The sequence below is a fragment of the Furipterus horrens genome, unplaced genomic scaffold (assembly GCF_987537825.1).
Source record: "Furipterus horrens unplaced genomic scaffold, mFurHor1.1.pri manual_scaffold_5, whole genome shotgun sequence".
In the NCBI taxonomy this organism is placed as follows: domain Eukaryota; kingdom Metazoa; phylum Chordata; class Mammalia; order Chiroptera; family Furipteridae; genus Furipterus; species Furipterus horrens.
The window spans coordinates 163303994-163323316 of NW_028327175.1; the positions used below are offsets into that span (position 1 = coordinate 163303994).

General features: G+C 39.0%; 1 protein-coding gene across 4 annotated transcripts in view; it reads right to left on the bottom strand.

Moving 5' to 3' along the window:
- USP54 (ubiquitin specific peptidase 54) overlaps positions 1 to 19323 on the bottom strand; it is a 132465-nt gene that overhangs the window by 20119 nt on the left and 93023 nt on the right. For 3 of the 4 annotated variants that reach the window (XM_090278215.1, XM_090278214.1, XM_090278218.1), the window contains 12 exons: positions 17586 to 17699; positions 17361 to 17443; positions 16839 to 16944; positions 16580 to 16726; positions 14332 to 14481; positions 12633 to 12801; positions 11107 to 11277; positions 8278 to 8409; positions 7725 to 8105; positions 7263 to 7494; positions 6176 to 6309; positions 3321 to 3488 (listed from right to left, as the gene is read on the bottom strand). In XM_090278215.1, coding sequence (XP_090134341.1) covers positions 3321 to 3488; positions 6176 to 6309; positions 7263 to 7494; positions 7725 to 8105; positions 8278 to 8409; positions 11107 to 11277; positions 12633 to 12801; positions 14332 to 14481; positions 16580 to 16726; positions 16839 to 16944; positions 17361 to 17443; positions 17586 to 17699 — 1987 coding nt within the window. The remainder of the gene's footprint in view (positions 1 to 3320; positions 3489 to 6175; positions 6310 to 7262; positions 7495 to 7724; positions 8106 to 8277; positions 8410 to 11106; positions 11278 to 12632; positions 12802 to 14331; positions 14482 to 16579; positions 16727 to 16838; positions 16945 to 17360; positions 17444 to 17585; positions 17700 to 19323) is intronic. The other variant, XM_090278216.1, reaches the window with a different exon arrangement.

Here is a 19323-nt window from a genome sequence, read left to right on the forward strand (position 1 = left end):
GCAAGTTAGTTCTGAAGAAGTTGGCACTCAGGTTCTATGCCACCTCCAGAGATACAGTTCTCACCAACCTCCAGGCCTCAAGTTTTCTCATAATATCTTAAATCTACTGACTCTCTACAACCTTTATAATAAGAGGTGGTAGCTACAGCCATTAAAACAAAGTTCTCTACAAAGATATAGGTAAACTATAGTTGACCCATCACTGTACTAGATTTTAATTCTTATCCTCTAGAATTCTTAGCACTCCATTTCTTGCTTTTCCAGGAGAAGGTGAATCAAAGTGTCTGAAAAACTGACAATGGAATATAGCCAGAGGCATTCTCTCTCAGCTTTAATGTACTTAATACTCTACAGACAGAAGGGGGAAAAAAAGGCAAAGGAGGGAGATGAAAGGGTTCCTCTTTCAAAGGCAATATAAACCTGAGATATCAATGCAATATAGCTTGAGGATAAAAAGGAAAAAAAGACTATTCAACTATAGGGACAACCGAGGAATTAGGAATTTAAAACTGATTTGGAAACAAATACAATGACTTGGTAAATAAAAATCAACAATTAATTTGAGTCAAAAGACTGCACAATTAAGAGGAGAAAAGTGGCCCCTAAATAGGCCCCCAAATTAGCCCGGAAGGTTCTCTATGTGTTGATAAAAAGAGGAAAGTGATCAACAAAAGCAGCCACCCAAAATAGCATTGACTCATATTTTTTACAATGGTTTGGCACAATTTGTTATATCCAGGGATTCTGAATAATAAGAATAATAAATTTGGACTTCCAGCCAAGATGGAGGCTAGACAGACACGCTGTGTCTCCCTCCACAACTAAGAAGGAATACAACTACCTCAAAACTAGAAACAACCGGAAGTTCCAGAAAATCAAACTGCACGGAAGTCCAGCAAACAAAGATATAAAGAAATACTCATCCAGACAGGTAGGAGGGGTGTAGCTGAGGCAGAGAGGACACAGTGTGGTGGCGGCAGCAGCAGGCTGGCAGAAACTGCAGTAACACATTTTAAAAAGTCAGGAGGGACACCTGGGGAGCGTTCCCAGCTCCTCACTGAACCTCGAAGCTCACGGTCCCAGAACCAGGGAAAATCAAGCCTCATTGCTTCTGACTACGCAGACCAGTGCGGGTTGGGGTGGAGGCAGAAACAGCTGGTCTCAGTAGAGCCCACTTGTTTATAGGGCCCCCACAGTCCTAGAACGTACCCAGACCCACCCACTCTGGGAACCATGGCCAGGGCAGCAGCTAGAGGGGCATCAGTCCGGTGCGGAAGTGGGAGAGGTGCCTGGAAAAGGGGCGAGTGCTGGGCAGGCGGCATTGTTCCTTTTTGGACCCCTCCCCCACATACAGTGCCACAATGTGGTGAAACAGGTCACCCTGTACTGACAAATCCCTAAGGCTCCACCCCTTACAATGTAACAGGAGCAACAGCTCTACCTGGGACACCAAGGCAAACAAACACATGAGCCTGTCAGAATGAGGAGATAGAGAAGTATGGCCCAAAAGGGGAAATGGATCAAGGTTCCAGTGGGAGAAATAAGCGATGAGGAGACAGCCAACCTCACAGAGGAGGAGACAGACAACCTAACAGATGCAGAATTCAAAACACTGGTGATAAAGATGCTCACAGGCTTGGCAGATATGCTTGAGTACGGCAAATGCATAAGAGAAGAAGTGAAGGCTATGCTAAGTGAAATGAAAAAAAATCCACACAAAACCAATGGTGAAGGGAAGGAAGCTGGGGTTCAGATCAATGATTTGGAACATAAGGAAGAAAAAAAAGACAGGCAACCAGGGCAGAATGAGAAAACAAGAATTGAAAAAAATGAAAACTTCCCAATTTTGCAAAGGAGATGGACATACAGGCCCGAGAAGCAGGGAGGGTCCCGGGCGAGCAGGACCCAGAGGGGACCATACCAGGAGGCATCATGACTGAGATGCCAAAGGTGAAAGATAAAGACAGAGTTCTGGGGGCAGCAAGAGAGAGGCGGAGAGTTGCCTACAGGGGGGTACCTATAGGACTATCAGGTGATTTTGCAGAGGACACTTTGCAAGCAGAAAGGGACTGGCAAGCAGTATTCAATGTGATGAAAAGCAACCTACATCCAAGATTACTCTATCCAGCAAAGCTATCATTTGGAATGGAAGGGCAGATGAAGTGCTTCCCAGACAAGGTGAAGCTAAAGGAGTTCATCAACACCAAGCCATTATTGTATGAAATGTCAAAGGGACTTACTTAAGAAAAAGAAGATCAAACTATGAACACTAAAATGATAACAAACACAACTATCAACAGCTGAATCTAAAAAATACAAACAAAATTCAACTAAGCAAACCAGAATAGGAACAGAATCATAGGTAAGGGGATCATCTGGAAGGTTATCAGCTGGGAGTGGGGAGGGGGAGAAATGGGGAAATGGTGCAGGGACTAAGAAGCATAACTGGTAGGTACAAAATAGACAGGAGGAAATTAAGAATAATATAAGAAAGGGTGAAGCCAGAGAACTTATATGCATGACCCATGGACATGAACTAAGGGGTGTGGGATTGCTGGAGGGAAGGGGGGTACTGGGAAGAGGGGAGCAAAGGGGGAAAAATTGGAGCTACTCTAACAATATAATAAAATATACTTAAAAAAAATAATAAATTCATTTTATTAAAAACAAAACAAAACAGATATAGGTTTCAGTACCTATATAAGGTAGATACCTCAGCTTTTTTGAACTCCTATTTTGAAGGCTAGTCTCTTCTGGTACAAAGTATTCCTAAAGCAATTGAAGAAAAAATGTGACTAATCTGGGGCAGCTGGGGAAGCTTAAGTAAAGTCCATGAAAATCATTAGATTGGGAAATGGATCATCAGAGAATCAAAAGGCAGTCAGGTTGTCTGTTCTTAGAACCTGTCTGGTAGATAGACTTCCCTAGAGCTCCAAGTGGGAAATCTCGAGGGTATGCTTCTGCCTAGCAAGTAGAATTCTCCTCACTGTCAGTGTGGCTTGCTCACTGCCCTTTTCTGCTCTTTCTGAATTATAATTAGTTTTATTTACACTTTCTATAGATGTTCATGGAACATCTATTTTTCGTAAGCAATATAGTATCTGTAATCTATAGGTTTTAAATAGATGGGCCCAAAATCAGTGCTTGTCTCCAGTCAATAGGCCTGTTACCTCCTAGTTTAACTACCTCTCATCGAAATGGCTGAATTAAGATAAAATATAATTTTGCTAATGCGAAGACAGGGAATTTATGAGCTTGGTAATTTTTTTTTCTCCCCTCTTTCACTGTCCCCATCACCGACAATCTAATACAACAATTACCCTGATTCTGCAGTTCATCCAAGTCCATAAAGCGGCTGGGATGAGGGTTAAACCCTTTAGCTGCCTCTAGTTCCTTCTCCCGTTTCTTTTGAAGTTCCTGTTCCTGGGCCCTCCTGGCCACTTCTTCCTGCAATTCATCCAGTTCACTTTTGGAAGACATCTCTCCACCTGGAATACGAGCAAGGGAAAAGAGAAATTACTGCATTTCCATAACCGAGACTAAGCATCTGCAGCAGTTACCGCCACTGTACGGCTTTCCCTTGGAACTACTGGCTTCAGTTTGGAGTTCATGTTTTGAATATTGCTTCCCATATCAGATTCAGGGTGAGACCTGGGCTGTAAATAATAATAATACATTTTTATTGAGTGTTTTATAACAACAATAACAACATGACAACATTTGTTGAGCCTTTACCATGTAACAGGCATTTTAAGCACTTTTACATGTATTATTTCATTTAATTTTCACAACTTATGAGGTAAATACTATTATTGCCCACATTTTAGAAATGTAACTTGCCCAAGGTAACACAGATGGTAAATAGTGGAACTGAATTAAAGTGAGGTGGGTTAAATTAATAGTCCATGTTCTGTCTTAGTCGTTATAGAGCATTCTCTACCACAAGCTGTCACTGATTCACTGGGAAGCTTCAAGGAAGTCAATTTCTCACCATTAATTTCTACCACCTCTTTAGTGTTTGTAAAATGTTCATAGTAGTAAAAATTTAATTAGTGTTCATAGATCTAAAAGGATGTCCATGTTATATTAAGTGAAAAATCAAGTAAGAGAATAATAGGTATATTATGACTTCATTTTATTTTTTTTTAAAGGTAGTAATAAACTTATCTATATACTTTTATTAGCATAGAGAAAGATGTAGAAAGAAATATACCATAATTGTAATACTGGTCCCTTCAATTTGAAGGGGCAACAGGCAGGTTATTGAATGATGAGATTTATTTTACTTATGTAATTTTTTTAAACAGTGATCAAAGTCACGAGATAAAAATTTTTGTTCTGCTCTGGCTGGTGTGGCTCAATGGATTGAGCTCCAGCCTGCAAACCAAAGGGTCACTGGTTCGAGTCCCAGTCAGGACACGTGCCTGCGTTACAGGCCAGGGCCCCAGTTGTGGACATGCAAGAGGCAACCACACCTTGATGTTTCTCTCCCTCTCTTTCTCCCTCCCTTCCTCTCTCTCTAAAAATAAATAAATAAAGTCTTTTAAAAAATTTGTTCTATGCCAGGCTATCACTGAATCAAATTGTAAGGGATAAGTAAGGTTCACTATACCAAGAGGATGGTGAAGTAATATGGTATGTGAGAAATTTGTTCTAAGTCCTTGCTAAATATCTTTACCAGTTGAGGAATCTTGTTGGTGAATTCTATCCAGCCAGTCCAGAATTAAAACTATTTGAGAAATCATAAGATTTTAGTCTTTAGTGTGCTGCAATATCATTGGCTATCTGAAGAAAAGAGAAGGGGGAGAGTCTCATGCATGATCACAAGTTTCTCAAAGCAATGTTAGTCAACACAAAATATGTTAAAATGTAGGAAATAAACCAAATATATGACTTCATGAGGAAACATGGATGTCTTCTATGGGTTTCTGATTATAACCTCCTCCAGCCCAGGATTTCAGAGATACCTGCTTCTATAGGCATCGTTTTGTTCTGCCAGATGTCAGCAACCTATGGCACTTGTACATAAAAGAGTTCACACCTTTTATTACTGCTGCATACCCCCTTCCAGCTATCTCTAAGTGGCTATCAAGAGAATTGGTGGTCAGACTAGTAATGTTCCTGGTCTCATCTCTACAGGCTGGCACATAGTATTCTATCCTCTTTTTTCTAGTAAGTTGACCAGATGTACATTCAGAAGCTCATCAAATCAGACCGTAGTCAGGTTTTTGCCCCCACACTCTACTCCCAGTTGATCTAACAGACCACTAAAAAAGGGGGGAAAAACACATCTTTCAGATAAAACTGACCTCTAAGTTAGTGGCTCCCAGAACTCCTCTGTAGACTAAATGATACTCTGTAATCAACCACCTTCCCTTAGGCATTCCAAAGTCTCCATGTTGGGGATACTGCCTAGTTATCATCTCAGTTTTCAGCTCTAAGTAAAGGATTTATTTTGACCCATTTGCATGGGGTCTCTATTCAAGTGGAATATACACTAAAAGTATATATGTGTATTGTGAGAGAAATATAAAATGGAGCTAAAACCTATGACTACCTCAAATCTCTACTTGAAACTCCAGTACTCCTTTCTTTGAGAGAAAGTATACTTTAAACTATTTTCAGTACTTATATTTAGTATGAGAGCTTGTTTTGATAAGGAGGAAGTATGAGGATAAAAACCACACTCAAGAAGAGGGGAAAAAAAACAGGGATAGTGGACAGGCTATAGAGGCAGGGGTAGAGGTAGGTTTGACCTACTCATTTCCTTATTTTGCTCACAGTCTACATGTCCCCCTGTGCAATCTCAATTCATGGTACTAAACATAAGAAATGCATTCCCAAGAGGCTGCCTCTATACCAAGAAAAGCCGTAGGACTTATTCTTCTAAGGAAATGCAGATGTTACTGACACTGTTCATCAAATTTCTGTTCCTCTTGCTCACACAAGGGGTCTCTCCAAGGTGGAAAGAAACAATCAGTCAGGCTGTGATGAATAAAAAATAGAATAAAAAATAGATAATCCAAAGATGGATCAACTCAAATGCCTCCACATTTACATTCTGATAGAATACTCAAAGCACAATTGTCCTCTAATTTTAAATGTTCTCAGGTAAGATTGTTTCCAAAACAAAATTGGCAGACAAATCAAGTCCTCCAAATCTCCTTTGGCTTACCCAATAGGGGCTGATTCTTCGTCCAGCCAGTCCTGGATGCTGTGGAGTCCGCCTCCAGGATGCTACTGCTGTGAGATTTTGGGATGTGACGCCAGGAAGGTGCCAACACAGCTGATCTCTTAGCAATTGGATCCCTTCAAAAGAGAAACCAGAATCTAGTGAAAGCACCAGAAGGTGATAACTAGCAATGTTCCTAGGACAAAACTCCTTCAAAATACCAACAAAGCACTGAATTAGTATAATTAAAGTATATAATTAAAGTATCTGTTAAACTACTTCTGAAAAACTGAAATACCCACTCATTCCCCCATCTTAGCTCAATCGCACTTTGTACATCTAGCTCAGTTTCTGGCACAAAATTTATTTAATGAATTAATAAATATATGCTCTAAATGGATTGCCTTCCTCTTTCTTATAGCTTTGTAGCATCTTCAAATGTGTAAAACTAAACAGGGTCCAGTGGCCAGGGGAGAGCAATGGGAAAGTATGAAGATGTGGTTATCACCCTTGTAGAAGATATAAACACTCCTTTCAAAATACTTGTACTATCAGGAAACTTGCCTCTGCGGCAACTCAGTAAAAACAATGTATGAATATCTGAAATTTATAAAGCGAACTGGACCCTATGGATATGGAGATGGCGAAATAAGGACTATTAAACAGTCGTTGTTATCTTATGGAATTATCAATATCACTGGCTTTATAAAACACAGGGTCCCCAGTGACCCTAAAAAAAAAAGAAAGAAAACTATCCTAAAATGAAAGGCAAGAATAAATAAAAATTGGGTCTTGTCTCTGATCTTACAACCATATGTTCTGATTCACTAATTCATTCTTTTATTAAAAGTTATATACTAAACAATTATTTTATACATAATACTTTCAAAAGTTGCCTCTCCTTTCTCAAATGCCTTTGCTCTTCTATCGGCAGAGGGAGCTGTTGCCATAGAAAGTTGATAGAGTAAAATACTTCACTTGCCCACAAGATGGTAATAAAGTACACCTCTCCACTGTCTGAGTTGATCAACCTCTCTGTGGCTCATGCTGGTGCTAGTGACAATGCCACTCTTCAAAGGCCTAACAATACCTGCAGACACTCGAGCTCTCAGGCAGGGCTGCATCCAGGCTGACAGGGCTGCTGCTGTTCCTCTCACTGCTCTCATAGCCAGATTCCATTCGCTGGATTAGGCGAGGGTGCTGCTCTAAAAGGTGAGAGCCTGGCCGTGGTGGGCCCCAAGGCTTGTATTGAAGGCTTGGTCCACCAGTTTTAAAGTCATAAGCAGATGGCTTGCTTAGTTCATCTGGTGTAAATTCTTTAGCTATCCAATCAAAGGACAAAATACAAAAAAGGAAGTAGATTTAGCATCTCCTCAAATCAAGATATAATTAACATCTCCCTCCAGGTACTCATTTACTGAACTTATATCCCCAAAAGACTGAACACTGGGATAAAAATGAACCTTGTCGAGTCTACCAGAAAACCTAGGTTTTTTAAATATATAAATCGACTTTATTCTAAAGCCCAATTCTTCCCTAATTATGTTCTTACCTGAATCCTCAGAAAATGGGCTAAGCTGGGTATAGCCACAGTGCTTCCTTTTGTCCTTGCTAAAGATACTGTCAATATTCAGAGACTCCCGTTTGGGTCTCCATGTTGGACGATACTTGCTAGAAGAACTGGATTTTGACTCACTGCTAGTGCTCTCTACTTCCCAATCACGAGAGTGTAAAGGCAGGTTCCTAGGAGGTTTTTTATCCACCTGGTCTCCCCCTTTCCCCCCAAAGGGAGATCCTAGGTTGGTCTGAGAAGCCAGGGATGGTCTGTTATGGATCATATTACTGACTGTCTCTTTAAAATCCCTTAGTCTGTTGGTGCTGCTGGATGGTTTAGAGGCATTCCTAGGAGCCTGCTTCTCTTTCAGTGTTTCTCCTAAAAATACAAAGAATGAAACAAATATAAATGTTTCAAGTGCTCGTGGATACCCAGATCCCAAAGTTGAAAAAGCAAGGAAAGCTTTCTGAGCAGAAAACAGAAGCCACAGTCTGAAGCGTGACAAGTCTGATAAAGTGAATTAGGAAAGAAATAATGCAGAGTGGCTTGCCTTCACTGTGGTACCCTGAGGCCTGTGGCTCATCGCCTTTCCTCCTAACCCGGCCAGAGCTCCTCTTGCGCTCTATCAGAGACCCTTTCTTGGATGTGAGTTTCTGATTACATTCACTATCAGTCAGGTGCCCTAAAAGAACAAGGAAATGGGGGTAAGCTGGTATCTGAGACTGACCTCCATACTCTTGAGAAACTAGTCTCCCTTTGGGATTCATGGCAAATTTAGTGTACCCATGGATTGAAAGCCGTAAGGGCCATGGCTACCAGAGTTAAGTGCAGCAGGAATCTCTTAATAGATAAATGCAAAGAAACTCAAGTAGTTAATGGGAGCTTCCAAATTTACCATGTTTCCTGAGTAATTACCAATCTCGATCCCACTCATAATTTTTCCCAGTAATCTGAAGAACACATTATTTGCTACTTTTTAAAAGGTGAAAGTTTTAAAAATTGTATAAAAATGTCATGTACCAATATATATTCACTCTCATAAATAGAAGACAGAGCTTTCCTTTTATTTATTTAGCAACACATACCATGTAGAGCCTAATTTTTATTACATCTGGTATTATCTCCAGTGTCCCAGTCTCTGCTCATAAGAGCTCTTATTGTGTATGGCTTTAAGACCCAGTTCTAAACCTTTAAGTGTGACTCATTTAAAAGAACATTTGAACTTGAATAATTCTCATTCCCATCCCCAACCATGCTTCACCAAACTTGGCTTCACCAAGAGATTATACTTCATAGTTCTTCAATACTAATTGCTGGGAAACCCAGGAGATCTGGGCTTTTTATGTAACTTGCCTTGCTTTGTGCCCAGTGTATGTGAATGTATGACTATGATTTGACAATAGCAAAGGTCAGATTCTAAAGGATATAATCATCTAAGATGCTGGAGGCCAGAGGTGAATTAAGCAAAAGAATTAAATTGAAAGGAAGGCTTAGAGAAAATCCCCTAGGTTCTTAAATGCATTAAGAGTTAATAAAAGTTTGTTTTCAAATGTATGTGAAAATCCTTGTACATATTCAAGTATCAGCAATATAGTGATATGGCTACATTTACTGATGCACTCTTTTATTGCTTTTATCTGACCCTTTGCTACCTCTGGACCCATAATAAAGATTTAAAAAAGGAGGAAATAACTTGGAGCTACTAGAAGTACAAATACTATATTAATGGGGATATGCTCCCCTACCCTCAGCCATTCACAAACCCTTAACATAAACTCGACTCTCCCTGAAAATATGCTTTATTTATCCTGTGGCTTATCTTCTCCCTACTTCACAGTTTCAAAAATATGGTTTAAAAAATATCACATTTGCAGTAGTCACTTATGCAATAGTTATCAAAAGTACTCCAACGTGGATCTGACCAAATCTCTAGATCCAACTACCAACTTACAAGAAATACAGAGCACAGAGAAATGTGCTCAAGTTTACCACAGGAATACAATCAACAAAATTTAGAATGTAGGGAATCTACAGGACAAACTACCCAGCTCTTCAACAATATGTTGCAAGGGAAAAATAGGGGAGGAACCTACAGATTAAAAGAAATGCAAAAGACATATCAACCCTTTGCAATACACAGACCTCATTTTGATTCTGAGTCAAACCAACCATTAAAACGTTATGACATTTTCAAGGAACAGACTAACACTGACCAGAGGGGAAGGAGGAAGGGGGATGGGGGGAAAGAAGGGGAAGGGTCTAGTCAAGGAACTAGTATAAATGTCCCATGGACATGATAACAGGGTGGGGACTGACTGCAGGAGAGGGGGGAGCTAGGCGGGACAGTATAGAGCAATGGGGGAAAAAAGGGGGACAACTGTAATAGAAAAACAAAACAAAAAAACATTAGGACATTTATAAGAAAATTGGATATTTAAACACTCATTGGTTATTTAGTGGTTTAAAGGAACTACTGTTAATATTTTAAAGCATGAAATTGTATGTTTAAAAATTATTTCTTATATTTCAGATATACATACTAAAATATTTATGAAAAAGGTGGCATGTCTGGGATTTAAATAATCCAGAATATTCAGAATAATGCAGGAGTGGGAGAAGTGGGTAGAAGTACAGATAAAACTAGATTGGTTGTGAGTTACAATTATTGAAACTAGGTGATGAGTATGTGGAGGGGCAGTATGCTATTCTGTACACTTCTGCGTATGTTTGAAATTCTCTATTTCAAAATAATGGCCATGCACAGAATATAAACCACCAACCTGAAGCCACAAACTCACTATTTCCAAAGTTCTATCCCTTGGGTGATAACTTTTCATCTCAGCAGTCAGTTATTCACTGTTCTTCCTTTTATACCCTGTATTGATTTTTTCCACCGACACGGGCACACTCTCAATAGAGTAACAAAAATATTTAAGAATGTTTTTCTGTATGGATCTCTGTCCTTCGGGAAGTCTCGCAAGGTGATAAGCAAGTGAGCATTACCCATAAGCCCCATCTCTCAAAGCCCTTAACTTGGGATGAAGCCTGGCATGAGAGCATTATGAGGTACAAGACCATAAGAGTTTAATGGAGCACTATGAGAAGGATGGGGATTAAGAACATAGCAAAAGAAAAGCAGATTTCAGAATAAATAATCACATTACAATTGTCCTTACTGATATACTACTGTTGATAGGAAAATATGCAATGAAACATCATTGTTCATTCAGAATTGTGATGCTTATTTTGATCCCACTCAATTACTGAAGTTCTGTGCCTTTCTCTCTTGGCATGACAAACATTTCTGACTCGTCCCAGTTTCTTTTTCTTAGAAACCTTCTATGCAGGAATAAGCAGGATCCACTGCATGAGTCCCTACCTGTGTCCCGACTGCTCTGAGACATGGAATCATTCTCCACATTATAGATGACTGTCCCCTGAGAATCAGAAGAGAAGTGACTGACCACAGATTCGTGGTGGGAGTGTCTGTAGGGATAGCTCTCCGCTGAGGAATCTGTTCGAGTATCACTTGAGATGGAAGGCTCCCTCCCTGAGGGAAGGAGGAGACACATATGCAAAAGTGAGGAAACAAGAGAAAGACAGTGATAGAGAAGGGCAAAGAGCTGGATGGCAAAAAGGTCCATAAGGCAAGAAATTCCTAGATGGAACAGTGAAAAGGATATACCAGAGCCATTCTTCCCAACACCCAACTTCCAGATAACCCAGACACACAAACAATTCTTCCCATTCCTGCCCCTACCTTGCTGAAGCCCTCACTTTGCCTGCCACTGTGAAAAACTGTGGGGCTTTTAGAAAACCTATGGGGGGAAAAGTGGAAGAAAGGAAAAAGTTGTGAAAAAATAAGATCTACTTAGATAGAGTCCTAGGCCGACCTGGCATACATAACCCCTATCCCATAATTTTTCTCCTATACTGCTAGAAATGTCCCTTTAAAAAATTGTTTGACATCATAAGCATTTTAAATATCTTTGAGAAATTATGGGGCTGTTATTTATACTTTAGTGTGAAGTAGCTAAATCAGAATACTTTCTTCTAAACACCTAGCTAAGTAAGATGAGGTGTAGAAATGGGTGTTTGATTGAAGGAGAAGTAGAGCTGGTCCGGGTGAGGTTACAAGGTGGGAAGAATACCAGTTACCAAGCAGGAGAGAGATACAAAAGGGAGAGAAAAGATTTCAAAGACATGTATCTTCTCTTTCAAAATTATACTTAGGGCCAGTCCTAAAAGTAGAAGTGGAAAATAGTATTTCTTTTTCCTCCTTTCCAGAAATCAAACCAAAATCATTAGGGTTATATTTCTAATATATTATGAGCCTCTATGGGCTAACCTGAGACTTTAGCCATCAAACTGCAAATTGTTTCTACAGGAAAACATAATTCCGGTTCCAAACAAATGAATTATAAGTAAACAACTGATTCATAAACTGAAAAATATCACTACTGCATTTGGTATTTTAAAACAAAAGTCTCTCATCCCTGACATTATGACTACCTTTGTAGTAATATATCATTTCCCTTGGTCTTAACAACTCATTTAAGTCACTGTTAAATTGCTAGGAAGAATCACTCATCAGTCATCTTTACCAATATTAGAAGGTTAAATGCTGAGGTTTCCCTCACAAATATAATATCTCAATCAATCAACATAGTTTCCTTCGAATTTTTGAATTGGGGACACACTGAATATAGGCAGCACATTCTTGGAGGCCGAAGGACACAAAGCTGGAGGAAGCTGGGCTTCAGCATGAGTTTGCATTTCTTTCTTTTCTCTAATGGATGCTCTTTCTCCAACCTAGGTTATATGACAGGCTCATGATCAAGAGTCCTAAATATCCAATGATCACATTGGAGAAGGAAAGAGGGAGCTAAGAGCTAGGCTGCTCACCTGAATCTTCACTATCATAGCACATCCTGCTGTATGACTGGAATTCAACTTGGGGAGGCAAGTCCTGGGTGGACACTGGGGTACCCTGAGGGTCTGCATAAAGTAGCAGCAAAGGCTGGTAATGTCCCTTGATGCACTTGGTCACCACATCCTTCCATTTGGGCCCAATCTGAAGCAAAAATAATCAGAAGAACAGGACAATTATACTTCATACCCACAATTCAAAACATATCTTCCTGTTCTGTTTTTCTGAAGAAAATAAGAGATGAAAAGACAAGAATCGGGTAAAGAGAAAACAAAAAAGATCTTATACCTACACTTAATAAATTTTGTGAAATCTTTTTTGTTAAATCCTTTTAGAAAGCTTATAATCCTTTAAAGAACAGAAATGATAACTAAAATTACTTTTATTTCCATGAAACATCAATTCAGATGTGAAATATAAATAAGCGTTCTCAAGGGTGAATATGCTATGGGAGGGGCCTTCAGCTGCCTTGGTGATCTTTTTCTTTTATAGACATCAAATCAAAGTCCTTGCTTAAAATTTGCATTTCTATAATTTTCTCCTAAATATTAAAATCACTTTTATGAAGCTAAAGAACAGACAGAAACTCTCTCACAGACTGCCTTAGAATAAAATGACATTCCATGTCAGAGTTTACACATGGTAGGACATAAAATGTCACACTGCTTAGAATAGACAACTGGACCTCTCGGCCTTAACTCTGTGCTGGATTCAGTGCTGCCATGGCAGTGGAAAAGAGCGACTGAATAGCCACAGAAATAACAATCCAATCAAATCCCTAAACTCACCCACTCTTAAACTTGAACCAGTCACATTGTTAGATGCTGTACTCTTGGAGTCAGACAACTATCATAATTCTTATTTTATAATAGATGTTTGGTAAATTTATAACTGATTATCATTGTTTTAACTAGAACACATTTATATGCTTTTATATAATCTTATTTAATATCTTATAAGGCATGTATTATTATTAAAATGAAAAACCTAAAGCTCAAAGATTTATATGCTGCCTAAAATCACAACAGCAAAGAAAGAGATAAAGAAGAAGAGAATTAGAGAATTTAACAAAGACTACTATTTGTGGAAGATGCTGCTTAAAGTCTATGGATTGGTGTAGAATGTTTAAGCAGTCTAACTGCTTATGTATAGCAGCTACCTAATCACAAGTCTTTCTAATTCATGCAGATCACCTACTTCATCTGATTTACAGTGTACCAAGTTTCCAGATTTAAATATCATCATAGACCTATTTTCTCTATACTATCTCAGAAACATGTTCAGGGAGCTAACAATCAAAGAATAATTTATAGTGACACAGTATTACCCACTAATAATACTAAGATTTGGAATTCTGAACTTTCTGCTAACCTTATAACCTAATCTGAGGCATTAGATTATTGTCGCTCGATTAACACATTTTAAAAAATACTTTGTTAACTATTAATACAGAACTGTTCTGAATGCATTTAGAGAAAGTAATAGAAGATATAGTCATCCTGTCCTCAAGGAACTTGCCATCAATTGAGGAAGACAAGACTAATACTCTCATAAACCCAATAGACAGGCAGAGAGACATTAAAATTATGAAAATGAAACACTGAAGACAAATAATCATCCTTAGTTTTTTGTTGCAGTTACCAAATACTTTAAGAAGGGCTTGAAAATTCCTACCTCCTTGACATGAGCATCATCAAAATACATCCATTTGCGGATCTTTGTTTGGAAAAAGAATGTAGAATAATGTTTGCCATAGTAACAGATCATTCCTACTAAGTACAGTTCAGACTGCTTGGCCCGGTCATCTGTCACTCTGAAAAACAGCTGTGGGGAAAGAAGAGAAAGGAAAGAACAGTGACGTATTCAACCTTCTCACATCATCTGTTAGCAGATTCTCATTTCTTAAGGTACTGACTTGCTTCTCTGCCCTTCAGTATAAGATTTTTTGCTAGTCCATATTAACCATCAGAAATGAACCTAATAAAGGCAAAACATAGAGAAAAGCAAGACAGAGAATGGCCAGTAACTGTCAAGGTGGTCATGTTTCTTCCTAACTTTCAATAATATTTTTCTTGCTGGGGCCTATCATAAGAAGAGTCAGGAAAAGTTGAAAAAACAAACAAAAACAAAACAAAAACACTCTGAAGTTTCAAAAGTTATTTATTAGCTGGCACTACAAACATAAATTTCCTAATGAGACCCTAAGCAGTGGGTAAGAAAGTCTTTAGGAGAATCAATACCTCCTTACTAGTTACCAGCATTTCAATTCCTAGACATCCAATGCTGTCCTAGGCGCTAAGAGACAAAAAAAAAAATTTTAATTAAAAAAAAAAGGAGACTGATTCTTGCCTTGAGGAACTTGATTGAGAAAACCATCATAAAAATAAAACTAGGACAGTACAGGATATGTAGGCTACAAGATTTTAGAAAAAGGAGATTTTGCTGTGCATAGCCTGCTGATACCAGAGATTCCTTGGGAAGAAGACCTAAAATAAGATCCCAAACAGTCCATTTATTCTCAGTAGTGGCTTAATGATATTTGAAAACAACAAGGGATCTTAGTCATAGGACTACCCCAGAGCAAAACTAAGAGAAAGGAAACCAGGGAGTTTCTGGTTCTTCTCTTGAACTGAAGGAAAACTCTGGCTGTACCTACTTTAGGGCATAGAGCTGATAAGGTTAAGTCCCCAGGTTTAAAGTCTGTTTCCCTATTTTCCTAACAGATTCATGGAAAACCACTAACCCACTAAATTATCTCCCAAGCTACTTCATTACCTTCTCAACAGACACTGGTTCCTCACTGTAAATTGCATCATGTAGGAGTCAAGTCACCAACTTTTACCTCCTTCATCTCCCAAAGCAGCTCTAGTCAGGATTGCTCACTTCTTTGATCTTACTACTTCCCATGGTTGAATACATCTCCCTATTCTACACTGGTATAAACTAACAATGAGTAGAGCACACAATAACTCTATAAATTGCTTGATTTTTAAAAGTACCTAAGCTCTGCCTATCCTGTCTTTCAAGGCCATGGTCATTCCATTTCTTATAAAAAGCCTTTGCCACCTACCCAAAGCAGATATGTAATCATGTACATGTATGCACATATAGGTGCACACATATACAGCAGTGCCCCTTATTCACAGGGGATACATTCCAAGACCCCCAGCAAATGTTTGAAACTGCATATAGTACCAAATCCTATATTTTCTGTTTTTTTCTTATACATATGTATCTATGATAAAGTTTAATTTATACATTAGGCACAGTAAGAGATTAACAACAATAACTAATAATAAAATAGAACAATTATAGCAATATACTGTAATTAAATTTATGTGACTGTGGTCCTTTTCTCTCTCAAAACCTTACAGTACTATACTTACTCTTCTTGTGATGATATTGAAAGAATACAAAGCCTACGTGATGAAATGAAGTGAAATGAATGATGCAGACATTGTGATTCAACATTAGGCTACTCTAAGGGTTACTTTTACTTGAACATAAACACTGCAATACTGCAACAGTCCATCTGATAACTGAGAAGGCTACTAGGTAACTAATGGGTGAGTGGCATATACAGTGTGGATACACTGGACAAAGGGATTATTTATCTCCCAGGGAGCAAGGAGCGAAAACAGGGTGAGATTTCATCATACTACTCAGAACCACCTGTGACTTAAAATTTACAAATTGTTTACTTTTAAAACTTTTGATTTATTATTTCCAGACCACAGATGACTGTGGGTAACTGTGGGTAACTGAAACCAGAGAAAGTGAAACCATGGATAAGGTAGGACTACTGTACACAAGTATGTTTGTCCAGAACTCTCATTTAGGATATAACTTTGTATTCAATGTTCATGCTCTTGAGCAAGAATAAGACACACTAACTCTAAGCCAGAGTTAAACTAACACTTACATCACCCAACTTAAGGCAGGTACCCAGGCTATGAATGACATCCTCTGCTAAGTCTGAGTGGTCCGAATCCCATACCAGTCCAATTGTAATAATCTGTGGAGCATTCATCAATACACGGCGAATTCGAATCCTCTCTCCACAGTTGCTCTGAAATACATACATAAAGATAATTTGATATGTTTCCTACCGACTATGACTCAATTCCACTAATCCCAGGGTTCCCCTTCCCACTTCAAACCCCACCACTGACTTAACTCACTGGACAGTTCCGGAGATCCCCCATAGTACTGGCATTCTGTAGCAGCTCACCAAACATGCTTGGTGAGGGTTTTTCTCGTCTTTCCAACATACAAATAGCCTGATTGCTTCAAGATGGGAAATAGAAGGGGGATGATGGTGAGAGTCACAGCTAAATCAAGTAAATCATTCATGTAAATTCCTAACTCACATATTTGACTTTCTTCCTCTGTCCACTTATAACAAAGCCCCTTGTCCTGACCAGCCTCAGAATCCCACAAACACAGTGAGTGCCTCTGCCTGTCCCAAAATCCAAAGCTCATAGAATCCCCATTCCTCCTCCCACTTTGCTGGTCAGTAATGAGCCTAGGATAAAAGGAGGGATGGAAAAGGAGAACAAAATTTATTTTTTAAATGACAATTCTGAGTTCCTACAATATAGAATAGACTCAGCAATAAGGATATAAGCTATTTGGATGCCTTTGGTTAAAACCCAATAAACTAAAGGAGCGCCTAAGGGTACAGAGAACCCTGTAAGACTCACCAAAGGGAAGTAGTAGAGATGTAATGCACCATCTGGATGAAAGGCAGTGGATCAGAAGTGGCGCCACAGCTAGTACATACACACTGGACCCAGGGAGGAAAAAAAGCAAAACCAAGCAGTCATGGTCATTAACCATTCTGGCACCTATTTGACACCCCACATCCCAGGATAAAGTGTTCTTGAACAAAAGGTCTAAGAAGTGATGGGGATAGAAATAAGGTTCACCTGCTCAAACAATGTCATTGCAAATTTCTGGTGGGAGATGCAGTGTTGGGCAGTACATATATCCTCTTTGGTTTCATCAGCAATATGGAAGTGAATTCTCATCAGTAGATTTTCCTAATAGGGAAAGAACAAAAGCAGTATACCAGCAGTACTTAACAGGCAAATATACAAATTGGTTACCAGTTTACTCAGAGAAATAGCAATCCTCCTGGAAGACAGAAAGTAATTTTTTTAACTCTTTAATTTGAAATAATTACAAATTCTTAGGAAGTTTCAAAATAATTGTATAGAAAGTCAATATACCTTTCACCCAGTTTCCTCCAATGGTAACATCTTGTATAACTATAGTACAAGATCCAAACCAGGAAACAGACATGAATATAATCCAGAATTTTTTCGGGTTTCACCAGATTTCACTCATTTGTGTTTGGGTGTAGTTCCATACAATTTCATCACACGTATAGAGTCATGTAACCACAACCACAATCAAGATAGAAACCTGCCCATCACCATAAAGATCCCTCATGCTATCCTTCTATAATCTTACCTACCCAATTCCAACCCTAACTCCTAGCAAACACTGATCTATTCCCTAATCTCTATAATTGTTACTTTAAAAATGCTATATAAATGGGATCATATAACTTTTGGATATTACATTTTTACTCAGCATAATCCCCTTCAGATCCATTCTAAAGACTACATAAATCAAGAGTGCATTCCTTTTTATGGCTGCATAATATTCCATAGTATGGAAGTATCACAATTTGTAACATAATTTACCCATTAAAGGCATTTGGGTTGTTTCCAGTCTGTGGGCTATTATGAATAAAGCTTCTATGAATATTGATGTACAGGTTTTTGTATGAACATAAATTTTCATTTCTCTGGGATACAAGTCCAGGAAGGCAACTGCTGAATCATATGGTAGTTTACAGGTTTCATTTTTTAAGAAACTGTCCAATTTTTCCAAAGTAACATTACCATTTTACAGTCCCACCAGCAATGTATCAGTGATTCAGTTTCTCAGGAGTACCTTTGATTTTGGCCTACATTTTACCCTGTAACGGGATGGACATCACTGAGTTTTTTAATGAATGAAGAGTTTTTTGAAGGTTGATGAATAGAACTTAAGAGTTCAGAGGAATTAGTCTTCCACTAAAAGTCACTAGGAGAAATGTAGTTATCTAACTAGCATGTTACACTTGTGTTAGGAACTCAGTTATTCTCTGTTTAGTTATCTTTAGTAATTCAGGACAGAGAAGGAAAACTCTGACTCCAAAAAACCTCCGCTGCCTTGCGGCATACCTCTTCAGGGGAAAGGCTAAGGGAGTAAACCCCGACAGAAAATCTGGAGCCGGAGTCCCTAAGGCAGTTTGACGTTGTAGTCAACACCGGCAACTCCTGCGGCGCACCTGAAGCCAAGCTGTATTGACTCCGTCTTTCCCTTGGACCCTTCAGCTGCGAAGAGAGGGGGGGTCTGCTGCTTGGGCAACAGCAGACCCTCCATATCACCCTGCCCAGGCTCTGTAGCTTCAGCTTCACTGGAGAGGACACTCCAGCGTCATCACAAGATGTCGATTCAACACGGGAGGAGACAGATACCGTGTCACTCCCGAGTCGGACTGCACAGCCATTCTCGGCGGTGCAGATAGACTCTTAAGAAGCTACACCATCGTCTCTCGAGACGGACGGCTGCCGACAACAGTAATTCAGGAATTCTCAAAGTGTGGTCCCC